This window comes from Lepus europaeus, chromosome 8 (assembly GCF_033115175.1).
Source record: "Lepus europaeus isolate LE1 chromosome 8, mLepTim1.pri, whole genome shotgun sequence".
Lineage (NCBI taxonomy): Eukaryota > Metazoa > Chordata > Mammalia > Lagomorpha > Leporidae > Lepus > Lepus europaeus.
In genome coordinates this window covers 53,166,651-53,186,219 of record NC_084834.1, presented here as the reverse complement: position 1 = coordinate 53,186,219, position 19,569 = coordinate 53,166,651, and the positions used below count along the sequence as shown (strand labels likewise).

General features: G+C 42.7%; 1 protein-coding gene across 2 annotated transcripts in view; it reads right to left on the bottom strand.

Annotated features, from left to right (window-relative positions):
- Positions 1 to 17,536, bottom strand: part of ANKRD50 (ankyrin repeat domain containing 50) — a 57,632-nt gene extending 40,096 nt beyond the window's left edge. Inside the window, exons 1-2 of one of the 2 annotated variants that reach the window (XM_062199660.1) lie at positions 17,430 to 17,536; positions 15,021 to 15,944 (exon numbers count right to left, since the gene is read on the bottom strand). In XM_062199660.1, the coding sequence (XP_062055644.1) occupies positions 15,021 to 15,532 (512 nt within the window). In that variant the 5' untranslated portion in view covers positions 15,533 to 15,944; positions 17,430 to 17,536. Of the gene's footprint in view, positions 1 to 15,020; positions 16,238 to 17,429 lie in introns of both variants that reach the window. The other variant, XM_062199661.1, reaches the window with a different exon arrangement.
- Between the last annotated feature and the right edge of the window lie 2,033 nt (positions 17,537 to 19,569).

Below are 19,569 nucleotides of genomic sequence, written 5' to 3'. Positions count from 1 at the left end.
AGAAGATGGCGCAAGGACTTAGGTTCCAGCTATTCATGTGGGACACCAGGATGGAGTGCCTTCCTTCTGAATTCAGCATAGCCTAAACCTGTCTGCTACTTCCTTTGTGGGAGGGAGCCAGCAGACGGAAGATCTCTCTCTCTCTCTGTCAATCTGCCTTTCTAACAAATAAATAAACCTTAAGAAAAAAAGTAAGCTCAATAAATGCATGACAGTTGTCATTTAAATGTACTGCTAGAACCTAGAACAGCATTTCGTACACTGCTGGTGTCCATTATTTATTAAAAAAATGAATAAATGAATGAACCAAAGTTGAATACAGAATGCAGGAATACATACATACATATGAATGTGCATACGAAAGTATACATGAACACAAATTAGAAGTATTACAAATTAATCATAAAAGATGCAGCATTCAACAATTGCTGCTAGAAGAATCAGGCAGAAAAGAAGTTGAAATCATCCATCACTAACTGACTACTAGTAGATGCCTATAAGGCTATCCAAGAATGTTCTCCGAAGCAGTGCCCTATTTGGGAAAAGTAAAATAGTTGGATACACCTTAAATGAGTATCAAAATGACAAATTATGGTAAGAAGAGCAGAATTAGAGCAGTAAGAGTGACTCGTGTAGATCCCTATGTAACAACACAGATATACCTGAAAAGAACACTGTTACACAGCAAATGCTGCACAACAGTGCAGCAGCATGACACCATGTATATACAACAACAGCTTTCGAAGTGTGGCCTAAGGATTACCACAGTCACGTCAGATCCTAGACTATCTCACGGCTATTAGAAAACTAAGCCATTATTCGCCTTTCACACTCTCGTTCTTCCTCATGAATTCAGTCGAGTTTTCCAGACACTACGTGCAGAAGCAGATATGATAATTCAGCTGCTTTTAAAGTCAAATATGAAAAATAGCAAAACATGAAAAGTAATGGTGCTCTGTTAGGGTTTATTTCTTGGAAAATACATAGTTATTTTTTCACTGAAATGTTATTTAGGATGTGGATTTAATATTATTAATATATTAATATTATTAACATTTAATATTTTTAATATATATTTTACTAGTCATTTAAATTTTAAATATAGCAAATATTGGCAGATGTAGCATACATAATAATGAGTTCTTTGGGTCCTCAATCATATTTTTAAAAAAATTATTTATTTATTTGAAAGAGTTACACAGAGAGAGCAGAAGAGGCAGAGAGAGAGAGAGAGAGAGAGGTCTTCCATCTGCTGGTTCACTTTCCAATTGGCTGCAATGGCCGGACCTGCACAGATCAGAAGCCACAAGCCAGGAGTTTCTTCTGGGTCTCCCATGTGGGTGCAGGGATCCAAGAACTTGGGCCATCTTCTATTACCTTCCCAGGCCATAGCAGGGAGCTGGATCAGAAGTTGAGTAGCTGGGACTTGAACCAGTGACCATATGGGATGCTGGCACACTGTAGGCAGCAGCTTTACCTGCTATACCACAGCGCTGGCCCTGTCCTCAATCATTTTAAGAGTATATGGGGATGGGCCTGGCTCTAGGGCATAGTGGGCTGAGCCTCTGCCTAGGGTGCTAGCATCCCATATGGACACCGGTTCGAGTCCTGGCTACTCCACTTCCGATCCAACTCTCTGCTATGGCCTAGGAAAGCAGTGGAAGATGGCTCAAGTGCTTATACCTGCCTTGGATAGCTAGAAGAAACTCCTGGCTCGTTGGCTTTGGATGGAAGACCTTTCTCTCTGTCTCTCCTTTCCTCTGTAACTCTGCCTCTCAAATAAATAAACAAATATTTTTTTAAAGAGTAGATGGGCATCTGGAACCACAATGTCTGAAAATGTCTTGCTACAGAATAAAAAATGTACAAAACTAGAACACATAACAATCACGTGTATATCCTTACATCTCCCTATGCGGTCAAGCTACACAGGTATAAAAAGTCAACTCACAAGAAGGGTTCATCCACAGCATGTGAGTAGATCATAATTAACAATACCCAAGAGCTTCAGCTGTCAATTACTTTGTTCTCTAGCACAAAGCAGAAACTCCAGATTCAAAGTAAATATGGCAAAAAAAAAAAAAATGTGGTAGGTACATGCTTGATTTCTTATTTACTTTCAGGGAAGAGGAACAATCTGTTATTTCCCCCACAAATGGCTTTTCTATAATCAATTGTTCCCTTTTCATACTATTAATTTTTCCCTTTCAATTCCTGTTAGGTACATTGTTTGCAAGCTGTTTCTCTCTCTAAACAAAAATTTAACAAATATATTAACTGAGATTTAAGGAACAGCTTTTTTTCCCTTTTCCAAGAAAGTATAGTTTTGAAATGGTAATCTCAGAAAGAATGATAAGAATGTCAAAGATGATGCTATGGATTCATGGAAGACAGACAGAAAGTGACCTCAAACAACTCTCACCACATGACATAAATCTGATGCTACTAAAATGATTTTCCGTGACACAAATTGTTTCAACATGAATTATAAAAGTACAATTAGAACAACCAAAAATACTGGTTTAAAACAGATTCCTTCTAATCTATAACTTACAGTCTATACTGTAAATTATAACTATAAATTGCTCTACAAAAAATGAAGTATTTTGAAACAGCATGATTAAGACAATATAAATTATTAATGTGACCAAAATTATGTTTTAAATTAAAATGTAAGTTGTTATTCCTTGATTCAAGAAACAGTTTTGCGTTCCTAAGTATTGGCAATAAAGAGAGAAGAGAGGCACGTACTCTGCTCATTCTAGGAGGCAGGCAGAAAATCAAAGTAAACAACTGCATGAAGTAATTCCAGATCATGACAAAACTAAGAAGTAAAGAAAGTGAGATGATGCGATTTAACAAGATGACTGAGTTAGGAGACTTCTAAAGACTCAGCAGACAGGAAAAGTTCTCTGAGGAGGCATGATCCCTCTATACTCTGAGGTAGTTAATGGAGAAATTAGCCATACAAAAATCTGTTGATGGGAACTTGACCTAGTTCAGCATACAAAGGCAAGGTGAGGGGCTGGTGGCACTGGCACAGATAAGTAAGCTGCTGCTTGCAACCCTGGCATCACAAATGGAGTGCTGGTTTGAGTCCCGGCTGCTTAAATTGCTATTAGCTCCCTGCTAATGCACCTGGGAAGGCAGTGGAACATGGCCCAAGTGCTTGGCCTCTGTCACTCCCATGGGAGACCAAGATGTAGTTCCTGGCTCCTGGTCTCAGCCTGGCCCAGCACTGGCTATTATAGCCATTTTGGAGAGTAAACCAGCAGAAGAAAGATAATTCTCGCTCTGCCTTTCAAATAAGTAAATACTATGTAGGGGCCTGCACTGTGGCATAGTGGGAAAAGCCACCACCTGGTATGTTGGCATCCCATATGGGCACCAGTTGGGGCCCCAGCTGCTCCACTTCCCATCCAGTTCTCTGCTAGAGCAGCAGAAATGGCCCAAGTGGTTGGGCTCCTACCAACCACGTGGCAGACCCAGATGAAACTCCTGGCTTCTGGCTTTGGCCTGGCCCAGCCTTGGCCATTGCAGCCATCTGGGGAGTGAATGAAGAGCTCTCTCTCTGTAACTCTTTCAAACTAAATAAATAAATTAAAAAAAAAAAAAAAGGGCAATGTGGAAAAGATGGACAAGAGCAATGTCCAAGGGTAAAAGTACTAGGCAAGGGGTAGATCATGAAAAGAGCTTAAGTTTTTATTCTAAAGGTTACAAGAAGCCATTGGGAGGTTTTAAGCAGAAAAGTAACATGATCTAACACTCCTACTGCTATGTGAGGTTACCATGGACAACAACAGCAACAAGAAGTCTAGTTAGGAGGCTACTGTATGTCTAGGCAGCAGATAACGGGGGTAGTGCCAGTAGAGAGAGCAGTGCAGGTATTTATCTTAAAGACTGAACAAGGGGCTTGCACTGTGGTATATAGCAGGTTAAGTCTACTGCAGTGCCTGTATCCCATATGGGCGCAGGGACTCCTGGCTGCTCCACTTCTGATCCAGCTCTCTGCTATGGCCTGGGAAGGCAGTAGAAGATGGCCCAAGTCATTGGGCCCCTGTACCCATGTGGGAGACCCGGAAGAAGCTTCTGGCTCCTGGCTTCAGATAGGCGTAGCTCTGGCTGTTGCAGCCATTTGGGGAGTGAACCAGCAGATGGAAGAACGTTTTCTCTCTGCCTCTCTGTAACTCTGCCTTTAAAATAAATAAATAAACCTTTAAAAAAAACAAAAAACAACTTCTCCTCTAGCAAAAAGACCTGTCATATCATATGACAAAGATGGATACATGGAGGGCTGAAGAAAGACGTAAAAAAATCCAACCTCCCGATAGTATCTATGTATTCAGATAATGACACATAACCGAAAAGGTCATCAGCTTCTGGAAAACTCAACATATAATTAGTCCTCTTAACTAATATTCACTTTTATTAAGCAACTGAATGAACATTTTCAAATTCTACTTTATTATCTGAGACTACTTTTAGCTACATATGTGTACAGTGGAAAGAAAACGACATTAAGAATATTTGTGAGGTTAAGATAATCTCATAGAAATTGGTTTGAAATTTAAAACAAAACGGTATGGTCAGAGACATCACTGAAACAACTAGAGGATAAAGACAGGAAACTAATTAGAATATTCTTCAAAGAGATATTTAATAGAAAAATATGTATGGTTTTTATTGCATAAAAGTATGAGATCATTTCATTTCACAGAAACTGTTTAACTTCGTAAAATTAAAAAAAAAAGAGCGAAATTGCTACAAAAAAGAAGTAAAGGACTTAAAATAAACTGGAAAAAAAAATCTTGGGGCAGGCATTGTGGTTGTTTTGGAATGTCTGCATCCCAAATCACGAGTGTAAGTTCAAGCCCGATTGCTCCACTTCCAATCCATCTTTCTGCTAATGCATCATGAAAGGCAGCAAATAACGGTTTAAATGCCTGGGCCCCTGTCTCCCATGTGGAAGACCTGAATTGAGTTCTGGGCTCTGGGCTTTGGCTAGGCTCAGGCAGAGCTGTTGAAGGCCTCTGGGGGAACAAACTCATGAAGAGATCAATTAATTCTCCCCAATCCCCACCCCGGAAATGAACCAGAAGATGGAAGATCAATCTCTCCCTCTTTGACTTTCTCTATGAGTCTCAAGTAGATGAAAAAATAAATAAAATAAATAAATTAAAAGAATTTGGCAACTGGGACCAGGCTTTAATCTAGTGATTAAGATATGTGTGTTTAAAATAGTACCTGGGTTCAATTCCCAGCTCTGGCTCCTGACTCCATCTTCCTGTCAGTGCAGATCCTGGGTAGCAGCAGACCATGGCCCAAGTGGCTGAGTTCCTACCACCCACATGGGAGATCTGGATTGCAAACCCACAGTTTTGGCCCCAGCCCCGCCCCAGGTGCTGGGGGCATCTGGGGAGTGAGTCAGCAGATGAGAGCTCTTTCTCTGTCCATCACCTCTCTCTCTCTCTCTCTCTCTCTCTCTCTCTCTGCCTCTCAAGTAAACATATTAATTTTAAAAATCTGAAACATGAAATAAACACAAGGTTCACATTCTTAATATATATATTTATTTATAACCACTACCAGCTTTAATCTGTTCCCTATACTTAAAAAATAATCCTTGAAGGAATGAATGAGTTTATGTTTCTGATGAGATTACGGAAACATGATACATACCTTAAATGAGACAGAATCAAATTACCAAGAGTTTTTAAAGCTAGGCACAGAAATTCAAATGCGTTTTGTAGGCTACCAAAGACACAGAGGAATAATTTAAAGAAAGCACTGTTTTACCATGGTTAGTTGGGCAACTGTGAGCAAAATACATTAAAAGTAGACCAACTGAAAATAGATAAACAAATTTCCAAGTTAGGGTAAAAAATTTCATGGAACAGTCTGAGAAAAAAGATTAAACATCTTAGAGTAGTATAATAGAAGACAGTCTAAGAAAACTCTAGAATTCAGCCTACAGATGTGCTTTTCAGGCTTCAGTGTGCACATGATCTCTTAGAGGTTTCATTAAAAAGCAGAATTTGGTTCAAATGACCTGAGACTGTGCATTTCTAACAACATCCTTGTTGATGCCAGCATTACTGATCTTCAGGTCGCTTCTGACAAAGAGCCTGGAAATAATAGTAATTATGGAACAACTTAGATCAAGAGTCAGTTTTCTAGGGCAGCATTTGGCAAGGTGTTTAAGATACCATTTAGGACACCTGGATCCCATATTGGAGTGTCTGGGACTCAAGTCCCCATTCCAGCATTCCACTTTCAACTGTAGCTTCCTGCTAATGCATACACACTGTAGGCTCAAATACATGAGTCTCTGTCTCCAATGTCAGAGATTGGGATTGAGTTCCAGGCTTTGGTCTGGCCCAATCTCAGCTATTACAGGTATCTGGCAAGTGAATCAGCAGATGGAAGATCTCTCACTGTCTCTGTATGCATTTCAGATATAAATAAATTTATTCAAAATTAGTTTTCTTGGGGCCAGCACTGTGACGCAGTAGGTTAAAGCCCTACTGTGCAGCGCCAGCATCCCATGTCGGCGCCAGTTAGAGTCCTGGCTGTTTCACTTCCGGTCCAGCTCCCTGCTAATACACCTGGTAAGGCAGCAGAGGAGGGCCCAAGTCCTTGGGCTCCTGTACCCACATGGGAGACCTGGAGGAAGCTCTTGGCACCTAGCTTTGGATCGGCTCCGCTCCGGCCATTAAGGCCATTTGGGGAGTGAACCAACAGATGGAAGACTTGCTCTCTTTCTCTGTCTCTACCTCTCTCTGGAACTGTGTCTTTCAAAAAAATGAAAATAAATCTTATTAAAAAATCAGTTTTCTCAGAATCTGAGATAATGATCAAGTTTTACAGTAGATGCTTAATTATCCTGTGTCTGTCTGTCTTAGCCCTTAGCAAAGCTGTTACTTTGCATTTATTTTTGTGACTACTTGTTTAATGTAGTTCATCCCCAGTTTAGCCCTGATATTTAGCCCATATATGGCATGCAACTGGCACTGAACATTTATTTTAAAAATGAATGGATTAACACACAGAAACAGCTAGAAGTCAAGTCAGATTTATCATAAGGTCAGTGAAGGACATTCATGTGAAAACATGTTTTCTGGTTTTTTTTTTTTTAAGATTTATTTATTTGCTTAAAATTCAGAGTTACAGAAAGAGAAAGAGAAGAAGACAGAGACAGAGATCTTCCTTCCACTAGTTCACTCTCCAGATTGTTGCAATGGCTGGGACTGAGCCAGGCAGAAACCAGGAGCCTGGGGCCTCTTCCAGGTCTCCCACGTGAGTAGCAGGGACTCAAGCACTTGAGCCATCTTCCACTGCTTTTCCCAGGCCATTAGCAGAGAGCTGGATCAGAAGTGGAACATATGGAACACAATCCAGCACCTAAACAGGATGCCAACATTGCAGGTAGCCACTTTACCTGCTTAGCCACTACACGGGGCCCAAAAGATAACACGTTGATCAGAATGAAGACAAAGACTATTGGTGCAGATTTGAGTTCTATCATGTCAGATATCGTAGTCATACATACAAATAAAATAAGCTGATGGAATCTTTTACAAAGAGAAAACATCTGTGAGTAAGCTATGTGGAGCAGACACGCACAGACAATAAAGAGGAAGGACCATCAAGCGATAGAGTCAGCAGGGGCTTCTGAGAGGAAGAAAGTACAAATCAGAAAAAAAAAAGTTCTAAAATGCATTATCTAAGGCTAAGGGCAGATTGAGCACTAAGTTCGAAAGCAATTATTTCTAAGTATCTTTCTGAAAGCATGTAGGGATAAAGTCAGATTGCAGGGAGCTGTGATAGGGAAGAGGAAGTAGCACTCCAAGACAGAAATTCAGGACAAACAAGAGATTTGGGGGAACACAAAAAAGTAGTGTTATTCTCACATAGAATTACAAAACATGCTGATGTTTGAAAATGCTTATAGGAGCCAGGCTGACATATATAAACAAATAAAATGGTCTTGCTACAAGATAAGACAGTAGAGGATCAAATGAGATCATGTAAGCCGCATATAAAGATACAACTGACTCAGCTACAAGATTATTGATTCAAAGGAATCTGGTATTATAAAATTTTTCAGTTTTTTTTCCAGGAATTAAAAATCCATGGATACGCATGTGAAATTTCCTGAATTAGGTAAAAAAATTATTCAACTGGTATGGCACCACAATATTGATCAAAAAAGAATTTGAGTTATCAAGAAATAAATAAAAAGGTTGCCAAACAGAACTAAGAATGTGGCTGACTTTGAATAGGATAAATCTGCAAGCAGGAATAATATATGATGCCATTATAGCTTCAGTGACTAGAGGTGGAAGATTGCTTCAGCAAATGATAAAGAGTACGAGAGACCGAAGGCAATGCACTTTGATATGAAATATTGAAGAGCTAACCTAGGGTAAAAAGAAAGGATTCTACGAAGGGAAAGTGGGAGGATATAAATGAATGGAAGTCCATCTTTAAGAAAACATGAGATGGCTTAAACTTGGAAAAGGCCAGCAACTTAGTGAAAAGTGATGTTCTTAGACCAAAATACAAATGTGGAATTTTGTACATGAAAATTATCTTTGGGACCGTCATTGTGCAGTAGGAGATAAAGAGCCTCCTGTGACACACGTACCACATATGGGGCTGGTTTGAGTCCTGGCTGATCCACTTCTAACCCAGATCCCTGCTAATGCGCCTGGGAAAGCAGTGAAGATGGCCCAAATGCTTGGGCCCCTGCCCCGCCTCCGGCACCCATGAGGGAGCCCTGGATAAAGCTCTTGGCTTTGGCTTGGCATAGCCCTGGTTTCTGCAGCCATTTGGGGAGTGCATCAGTGGATGGAAAATATCGCTCTTTGTCTCTCCCTATCTCTATAACTCTTCCTTTCAAATAATAAATAAATCTTAAAAAGAAGAAAATTGTATTTATTTAATGTAAAACTTGAACAGTAAAAACACTTTTAAAAGGCTGTTTAAATATGACAATATTTAAGACTGGATAATGGCAGTTATTTGAAATAGTATTAGCTATACAAGATAGATTATGGAAGTAGAATGTTTTGTCATGAAAACACATCATAAGTGAGGGTAAGAAGGAGGCATACATTCCAGTCCCCTTCTGTTCTTGGCCCCTTTGTTGAGTGTGCCAAAAATACTTGGAGCCAGTTGAGACAGGAGATAGATATCTAGCCACTTAAAACTATCTGGACTACTGCCACAGTCATACATGTTAAGCAGCAGACAGTAGGTTAATAAATTAATAATCACTATTCCAGTCTGGTCTCCATTTAAAACTGATCTAAATGATATAACATTCCAATTTCCTTTCTAACTCAAGAGTTTCAGCTTAATTTCAATTGGGTTCAAACTCTAGATAGGCAAGTAACACTATTTACTCATTCAAAAGGAATTAATTTTCTAACTGTATACAAAAGGCCATACAAAACACTATGGCCAACATAAAGAAGCACATGGCTATAGAGACAATAAAAAACAGTGTAAATAACTACTATATAAGCTAAATATCTGAAGAATTGAAGGAAATAAAAACATAAGAAAGAATATTCAAACATTCAAAGATTTCTAGTTGATATATAAAAAAAACAAAACTTATCTCAGCATTTGATCTGGTTTTTTTGTTTCCTGACAATTCCTGCTATCTTTCACCAATAACACAACCTTTCTACTAAACTCTCAAGATTTAAAGTAAGTCATCTTTAATTACTTAACATTTTTAAAAAATTTTATTCCATTTATTCTTAACTTGTAGAACCCCAAAGAGATTTGTTTAATTTTTCCTGTCACCATTATATGGAACAAAATCGTTTTTACTCAACATAGGAATATTGACAATGCACGTAGGAAATGCACACTCGGTTTTGCAGATCAACCCAGAACTAAAAGTTAAGGAGTGACACCTGCAGGAACAAGGTTCCCATCATCACGTCCATCAAAATCGCCAAAAAGGCCCCTAAGTTCAGGGCCCATGATTCTGAAGTTCAGGAAAGAGTTCTAGGAAGTAACCACTGTTAGCTCTGCTTCTAAACCAGCTATAAAGCCGAAAGCTGCTATCCCACTTCCCCTCATTCCTTAACTTAGATGCTTGGCCTGTTTGTCAAAAGTAATGGCTATTTTTTTTTTTTAAGTTATAGGGCTACTAGAAAACTAAACCTCTAATGCTAACTTTAGAAAAACACATTAAGGAGGCCAGTGCCGTGGCTCACTTGGTTAATCCTCCTCCTGCGGCACCGGTATCCCGTATGGGCACTGGGTTCTAGTCCCGGTTACTCCTCTTCCCATCCAGCTCTCTACTGTGGCCCGGGGATGGGGAGTGGAGGATGGCACAAGTGCTTGGGCCCCTGCACCGGCATGGGAGACCAGGAGGAAGCACCTGGCTCCTGGCTTCAGATGGGCGCAGCGCTGGCCATGGAGGCCATTTGGGGAGTGAACCAACGGAAGGAAGACCTTTCTCTCTGTCTCTCCCTCTCACTGTCTAACTCTGTCAAAAAAAAAAAAAAAAAAAGAACAACACATTCAATACAAAATACACACAGTTTTGGATGAAGAGTCTGAAGGAGGAGGTCAAATAAAGACATTAGCCTTTAGTTTTCAAAACAAGTAAAATATAATCATCATGGACTTAGTCCCACCGGCAAAAACGGGAAAAAAAAAAATGTTGTAAGCCTACTAACAGCTTTGCACTTCAATCAGTTCAGGAAAAAAAAAAAAATGGAAAAGAACAAAAAACAAGCCAATCAAGTAATCAGTATGTGCCTTCATTCCTCATTCTCTTTAGCAGATCACAGAATTCTATAAATGTTAAACTGTTCATATATTTTATAAACACTCTGATATTTATTCCAACTATTATTTCTCTCTATAGAAATAAAATAATTTGGTAAGGTTAGAATACAAGCTCCATGAAGGCAAGGAATTTTTTCTGTTCTATTCAAAGACTAATCTGCAGCTCAACTCTCCTAAAGACAAAGAAGGTTCTCAAAACATATCTGAGCTGAACTATGATGAAAATACAGAGAGTTCTCAATATTTGTTCTAGGAATTGATGACTGAATGTCAGAAGAAATCTCTTGATAACTAAGCCTAAGAGATAACAGAGTATACCATACCATACCAGAACAGAAAGAACATGGTAATATCTAACCAAATTAATATGAAATTCCCTTCATGCTTTTTTCTGGTTATAAAGAAAACCTGATTTCAATAAGCTAGTAATTGACAGGTTACCACTGTGCTACATGGTTTCACGTGGGAAGTCAACTTGTAGTACTTCGTATTCTATTACCATTAACAGCATAAAATAGAGGGAAAAAAAATCAGACTATATAACTGAAGAAAAGATAAGGGGACAATACAGTATCCATTACTGAATCACTTCTCTGCAGTCTCCCCAGTTTTGTGGATCTGTGAACAGTACGATTTTTTTCTTTATTGATTTTCTATTACTATTCAATTGTTTCACAAAGGAATATATGAGACCAATATTACCAATTAAAAAAAATAAGAAGAACTTAAAGAAATAAAACTGGTTTTGGATTCTGTCGTGAAAAAATGGCAAAAAACCTATCCTTCTCATTGCTAAGTTTTTATTTCATCTCCCATCGCATTATAATTAGCTACTTCCATCTCTGTCTCTCTGAGAATTCCTTGGAAACAATGGTTCTCTGCTCCACTGGTCTAACTGTTGAATTCCAGTATCTGTCCATGGCTAAATAAAATACAATCCTACTAAAATTCTCTAAAGGACTTACTTAAGAAGTCAGTCAATCCCTAACAGAACACATGGTAGTCTTGGTTGTTTATCCAAAAGCAGAAGCCCAGATCATCTAACACCACAGCCCACACTAAAACACAGTTCTTAAAGTTAGAACTCTGTTCTCCTTTCTGCATTTGAATATGGCTATCTACAGCTTTACAGATTTAGAAGTGTACAAGTATCTCTATGAACAACCAAAAAAAGAGTGTTCAAATACCCGTTAAATAATTTTTGTTCATGGTCAATTAGTTTAATGATGTAGAAAGGGAAATGACCCAGGTTCCTGAAAGATCCAGTAAGAGATTAAATAAGAATATAAAGTGATTAGCTCCTCTGTCAATCAAAAAAGCCGTGCTAATGTGGATTTCACACACGGCAGTAATTGCTTCTTTTTTCCCCTCCAATCATATAAGGAAAAAGAAATAAAAGAAGGAACACATGAAAAGGGAAATTTGCTGTAAGGACAAGCTATGATACTAAAGAGATATGCTTAGGATCAAAATATATCAAAAGCGTAGTTATCAGACATGATTTTAAATATTTGGGTACTAGAGATGTATAATTTCTTAAATTATACAATTTAGTTAGATTAAGTTAAACTTAGACTAAGCTCTTTGAAAGTGACTAAGATGTCTATAAATCTGTGCTGGCATTGTGGCTTACCAGGTTAAGCCGACACCAGCATCACATACGGGCACCAGTTCAACACCCAGCTACTCCACTTCTGATCCAGCTCCCTGTTAATGTGCCTGGGAGAGCACAGGAAGAGAGCCCAAGTGTTTGGGCCCCTTTACCCACGTGGAAGACCCAGAAGAAGTGTCTGGCTCCTGGCTTCAGCCTGGCCCAGCACCGGCCATTTGGGGAGTTAACCCCACAGGAGGAAGATTTCTCTCCCTCTCTCTCTCTCTCTCTCTCACTCTCTCTCTCTCTTCTCCTCCTTTCTCCATAACTCTGCCTTTCAAATAAATAAAATACATCTTTTTTAAAAAGTCAATAAATCTAAATAACTTACAAAGTAACTTAAAACAAAAAACCGGCCGGCGCCGCGGCTCACTAGGCTAATCCTCCGCCTTGCAGCGCCGGCACACCGGGTTCTAGTCCCGGTCGGGGCACCGATCCTGTCCCGGTTGCCCCTCTTCCAGGCCAGCTCTCTGCTGTGGCCAGGGAGTGCAGTGGAGGATGGCCCAAGTGCTTGGGCCCTGCACCCCATGGGAGACCAGGAGAAGCACCTGGCTCCTGCCATCGGATCAGCACGTTGCGCCGGCCGCAGCGCGCCTACCGCGGCAGCCATTGGAGGGTGAACCAACGGCAAAAAGAAACACTTTTCTCTCTGTCTCTCTCTCTCACTGTCCACTCTGCCTGTCAAAAATAAAAAAAAATAAATAAATACAATAAAATAAAAAAAAACAAAAAAACAAAAACATAGCTCTTCAACTAGTTATAGTTTCTTAAAAAAAATCAGTAAGAGGAAAAGAATTGCTTATATACAAAGATTTTAAATCTTTTAAAAGGGCAAGTTTTGTATTAAAGACTATATTATCGATTCCTTATAGTAATTCTATATTGAACAACCTCATTAAACTTGGCATCTCAACTAATAGATTTCTTCTTTAATGTAAAACTAACACAACAGTTCTAATCCTGATTTTGATAGCTGACAGCTAAAGAGAAGAAATTTGCCCTGAGTTTTACTAGATCCCATTTAAGCATTAAAAAGTATCACACGTGCCAAAGAAAAGTTCCTTTGGCCAACTTTAATAACCCCCTCTCATGCTTGAATTCTATACCATCATTCATAACTCTCATTTTAGAATGCTACTTTTCTATTACTTATATGCATAATCTGAAATCTGCACTCAAACACACTGTGATACAACCCTCCGCATGCCCCAGCTTCAACATATTTTTCTAAATTCCTCTTCCCATCAAGTCCTCCTAAGAATGTCTACTATTACAACAGTATACAAACATACAAACAAATCCGTTTCAAATCTCAATCCTGCCACTTACTGGCCTGGAACTTTGAATGAGTGACTCGGGCTTTGTGTGCTCACTTTGCTCATCTACAAAATGGGAATAACAACTGTACCTACCTCACAGGATTGCTCGGAAGATGACAAGATTTCATGACTGACACTGTTTGCTATAATGATTATTACATATTTTCAATATTATTCCAAATGTATACGTTCTATACCACTACATTTGAGGACATCATAATAACAAACATGACTCTTTTTCACAGCACTTCAAATCTTGTTCAAATCCTTCCATAGAGACACAGATCTCATAGACGGTCACACAAACTTCTAAATCACTCCTCTTCCCATCACACAGAAACCTCCAGGGCATACTATTCCAGAATCCTTTGGGGACCATTTTCTACCTGCTAAGAACCATTTACTGTGAAGGAGGAAGAAAGGAGTGTGGCCAAATGAGTAACTGAAGCTGAAGCGAGGCAACAGTAAACACAAAATGACAATTTGCCTGCCATGCTTACAATGAGCAGCCGATAGGCCAAATTTATTTTCAGGGAGTTATGTTTTCTTGAACACATTTTGAATCTGACTCCACTTTGAAAAGCAACTTGCTCACCCCTTAGACCAACGCATTTCCCATGGAAAGTGCTTTATTGAGCTCAGGAAAGGAATGTCCTCTATACCACTCACTAAAAGTACTAAAGTGACTCTACATTTTCACTGTTTTCTAAGTTTCACAGGATCATTCAGCTTTTCAATTATTTACTAGGGAATAAATTCCAAATCACATTAGCAAATTTTCTTCGGATTTTCAATGGCTAACGATCTCTTTTATAGAGAACCTTTCTTAAAGAAAATAACATTGTGATAAACAGAAATAGGCTAGATTCTAAGAGTTTTTCTAAGTTCAGCTCCATGTATAGTATCCTAGTTTCTGCAAAAGTATCCTAGTTTCTAGGAAGCTAAATGTTCTTCTTTACCATACAAATGCTCCTTCCCACTGACAGGTATCAGAAAACTAACATTCTGTGTCAAACAAGTAAAATTAAAAGGCGAGCTCTTAATCCCATATATTGCTAAATATAACTTAAATTTTGTTTCTTTCAATATTCAACAGTGAATAGATGTTTTCACAACCATAGAATAAATGCAAATGTACAGCACTCGCAAAGGTACTCCACAGTTAAAAGCAAAACAAAAGCTCACTTTAATTTTTCCATAGAAGCCTGAACACCAGGACGTTTTCCCATCGTTACCTTTTAAATGCTTCAGCTGGGTTCCTCTCACATTCCCCAGGTTGTAAGAGGCTCTGGACTGCTGGATCTCTGAGCTTGTCTTCATATCCTTGGAGTAGTCCACTGCGGCAGATCTGGGCCACCAGACCCCTGACAAACCCTCCAACACACAGAGTATCAGAGTCCTGAGCTTTGCAGAAATGAAAGGCCAAAGCCTGACGATGTAACCCTCTCTGCAAGCCTGCAGGTGAACTTGGCCACAGGAGCTCAGTGCACAGGGCCGTCTTGCCACTGCCAGGCCCTCCTACCAACAACACACCCCAGGCAGCTCCCTTTCCAGCGATGGCACTAGCATTATTCCCAGAATTCACTGCAAGGGACGGGGTGTTGACAGCACTATTGCAGCAGTTAGTTTTCTCCTGGAGGCAATGCTGAAGCTTGTGGAAAACCCACTCCCTACAGTAAAACTGCTTCCCTTGCAGTAAACTGGTTTGAGCCATTTTGCAGACTTTCTCTTCCCAAGGATTAGTCATAATAGTTTTTTTTTTTTTTAATCTTCAACGTTTGCTAGAGTCTGAACACATCAGCATAGGTCTTTACATCCATTAGGACACAATTTGCATATTCAGTTGACTTTAATGACCAGTTAGAACAAAACTCATCAGTTACAGAGTCTACTTGTCAACAGAACGTGCATGTCTTTGTTTGGCTCCTTATTCTTGATAATGTCTTGAACTGCTGGGTAAAGGGCTAGCTCCAAAGCTCAGTAACACCTTTCCAATAGCTGGACGGGTCACACAACTCCATGGCTACATCTGCAGTTTATGTGATTGTGGAGGTTTCGAGTAGACAGATGAGATACAACATCTGGAAAACTAAATAGCAAGCCCAAATCTTGCGGTCTGTACCAAGCGCGCCTCCAGATGCCAGGTTTTAATTCTGTATCTGAAAATGAGAGGCAGAAAAGTTGTCCATCATCACATGGCATCAGAGAAGGGACCCTCAGACAGCACAGACAGGAGCTCTGTATTTCCTTTTGCAGGATGATGGCTCAAAATACTAGCTCTTGCCAGTTTCAGGCATCTGGGCAACTGCCAGGGAACTGTTTCAGATTATAGTCTCTTATGTGACAGAAATGACACTGTTAACACCTTCTTAATCCAAAGCACTCATAAAATACAGTTTTCAAGAGCAGATCCTTAATGAACCTGTTAACAGGTCTCTTGCTTTGAAGATGTCTGGGGAATCAAAAATTTGCACAAGTCACTAAAATAGAACAAACAAAGCTCTTAGCATCATGCCTTAAAAGTGTGTTCCCCAGAAGATCCAACTGACCAGTTAAAGTCATCTCAAACACCCATGTATTCCATCCTGAGCACTTTCAAAAACACTGGGACAATTGCCCTCAAAATAATTAATTATCCTTTCAATCTTTTTCTTCTCTTATAGTTCTGCTTCCCAGACAATCACATTTGAATCAGGGTACCCTAGATATTTTAAAACTTCAGTGAGGAAAAGGGGAGGGGGGAAGATACTTTTTGCACACCCAGTAGCATCCTTAACTCTCGCCCAGAAAGCTCTTTGGGAGGAGCCTGGGAGCAGAGCGCCAGCTGAGGCAGCTCGGTTAACTTGCACGGGCCAGTCAGTCAAGGGCTCTCTCGGCTGCTCCACCAGTCACACTTCTTTGTTGATAGTCTGCGGAATCTAGGGGCAGATGATCAGGGCTGCGGTTGGATGGGGGACTTTTTTTTTTTTTTTACAAGAATAATAGTAATAATCAGGTAAGGGGTAGGAGGAATGTGTGTTCAAGTACAACCGTGAATCTTCGCTTCCTCGGAGCCCGGGCTGGAGGTTTAAAGCCGGGCTCAGGGAAAGCACTCCGGCCGCAGGAAAAGCAGCTGGGAGAATCCTTCCCGAGGCTGGAGCGGGCTAAGGAGTGCTCCGGCCTCCGGATTCAGCTGATAGACAAAAGGAACTCCGGGGTTCCCAGCGACGGGAACCACCTCGGGCTGGAGCCGCCCCAAGGAGCCCCAGGGAGGCCCCTTCGGCAAGGACGGGCGCGGAGGTGCCACCTCCACCCCGAGGTCTACCCTGGCACAGCCTGGGAGCGCCTCGGCACCCCGCCCCGCCCCGGGTCCGGGGTGTGTCTTCGGGAGGGGGAGGGGTGCTCGAGGTCCTTGCCAATCCCCGACCCGGACTCGCCGCCCGGGTGGGGTCCAGCTGTGCGCCCCCACCCCTTGGCCCGCGCTGGCACCCGCACCCACCCGGCCCACGGCGGAGCCAGGTGAGCGGGCGGGTGGTGGGCCCGAACGCTGGACGGGGTGAGTGGGTGGGTCCGTTCAGGGTTCCAGCCGCAGCCCGGGGGCTTCTGACCTGAGGGAGGGCCCTGGCTTCCACCACCAACGCCGCCGCCGCCGCCCCCCGGGTTACCTCAGTCCGGTCCCCGCCGCCGCCGCCGCCGCGGACTCAGCCTCCGGCACTTGCTTCGCTGAGAAACCGCCGCCAGCAGCGCTCCTGGGACGGCTCCGGCAGCCGCCGCCGCCGCCCGGCCTGAGGCACGCTCCCAGCTCCAGAGCCTGCGCTCGGTCCCCGGCGACGGCCAGCTCCGGCGGCCCCAGCAGCCTCGGTCGCGCTGCTCCCAACCCCCCACCGGCCAACCGCCGCCGCCGCCGCCGCCGCCAGGGCAGTGACTGTCTCAGGGAGCCCCGGCCCCGGCCGGCTCCGCCCCGCCCGGGCCCCGCCCCCGCCAGGCCCCGCCCCCGGCCCCGCCGCTCGGCCTTTCTTCGCCTGCCGGCTCCGCCCCTTCGCCGCGCCCCACCCCCACCGCTCCGGGCCCGTCGCCGCCCGTGCCCGGGCGTGTGCGGCCGCCTGGGACCCGCTGCGGGCTCGGCGGGGAGACCTTTCTGGGGGGCGACGCGGGGGCCCCGCCTTTCTCAGGGGAGGCGGGGCTGCGTTCTCACGTCCCCGAGCTCACGCGAGTCGCTGCCCCCACCCACCCCGTCACCGCTCGGCCCTGAGCCTTCCTTTGTCTTGCAGGCGGGAGAGGCTCCCTGGCTGCTGGGGCCGCGTCCGCCCGCCCGGAGATGGGGGCAGCGGGGGCGGCGGGTGTTCGGCCCCTCGCCTGGTCCTGAGCTCCCCGGCGTCCGAAGGCCACCCTGGAGCCCGTCCTGCCCCCTCGGTCGTCCGAGCCGCCTTCCAGTCCCTTAAAATCCCAGAGGGTGCCTGTTACTCCCTCAGCCTGGACCAAGAGGAGGCAGAAGCCGGGCACCGATGATGTACAAATGGAACCCCCAGGGGGACCGTGCGGGGGTCTGAGGGGACGGAAGGGGCCTCCGTCACGTGCGGTTGACAGCTGGCGGGGCTGGGTCTGGGGCCCCTGCCCCTGTGCACCAGGGTCAGAATGCGGAGTGGAGGGGGCTGAGCCTGTCCACCGGGCCTGCCCAAGGGCAGCGCCTCTCGGACCAGGCAGACCAGTTGTCTGCCCTCCCCGGCCTTGGTGCTTAGATTCCAGATCCCTGCTGAGACAGTAAAGGTGTTATCCACGGGTGGGGTGGGGATGGGGTGTCTTCACCGCTTTCGGTGTTCATGCCCACACCGAGAGTTCTCCATCTCCTTTCCGTTGAACGTCTCTTTCCAACAACATGAAGCCAGTTTCTCATCTGGCTTTGGGAATTTCAGAGTATAGCTATCGCACTTCGCTGGAAAAATGGGTAACCAAATAGATGATGTTTGTGCTTGCTGCGTGCCAGGGGCCATCGAGGCTTATTGCTCTTAATGTTTAAATTCATGAACCTTGAATTTGAGGTTTGTTTTCTTCAAAACGCAAGCCAGAATGGATGAGAAATACGTATATTACGTTCTCGCTTCCATTGAACCATTTGCTAATGTGATAATTAAAATAATTTCTGGCTAAGAGAGAATAAGTTGCAGAAACTTTTGGTCTGGTGAACCTGTGTTATGCTAACTAATTGCTGTCAGGCAATGCACCTTTAAAACTTGTCAGCAATAACTAAGCAATAGTTGGTCTTCAAACTCACTTAGAAGTTTCTGTTTTTGGCTTTAAAGCTTATTTCACATTTCATTTTTATAGCTGTCTGCTTTCCCTAATAGAAAAATTAACTGTGTAGATATTTGTACCAAATTTCACAAATTACTTTTTTTATCGATTACCCAAATGTTAAAAATGGAGTAAATTGAATATTTGATCTTGGTGCATCATCTCATACTTTAATCAGATTCTTAGCCATGTTTTCTCCAATACTGGTATTTTTCTTTTTTAAAAAAAGATTTATTTATTTAAAAATCAGAATTACACGAGAAAGGAGAGGCAGAGAGAGAGAGGTCTTCCATCCAATGGTTGATGGTTAACTCCCCAGTTGGCCGCAACATCCGGAATTGTGCCAATCCGAAGCCAGGAGCCTCTTCCAGGTCTCGGATGTGGGTGTAGGGGCCAAAGGACTCAGGCCATCTTCTACTGCTATCCTAGGCCATAGCAGAGAGCTGGATGGGAAGTGGAGCAGCTGGGTCACGAACTGGCACCCATATGGGATGCCTGCGCTTCAGCCCGGGG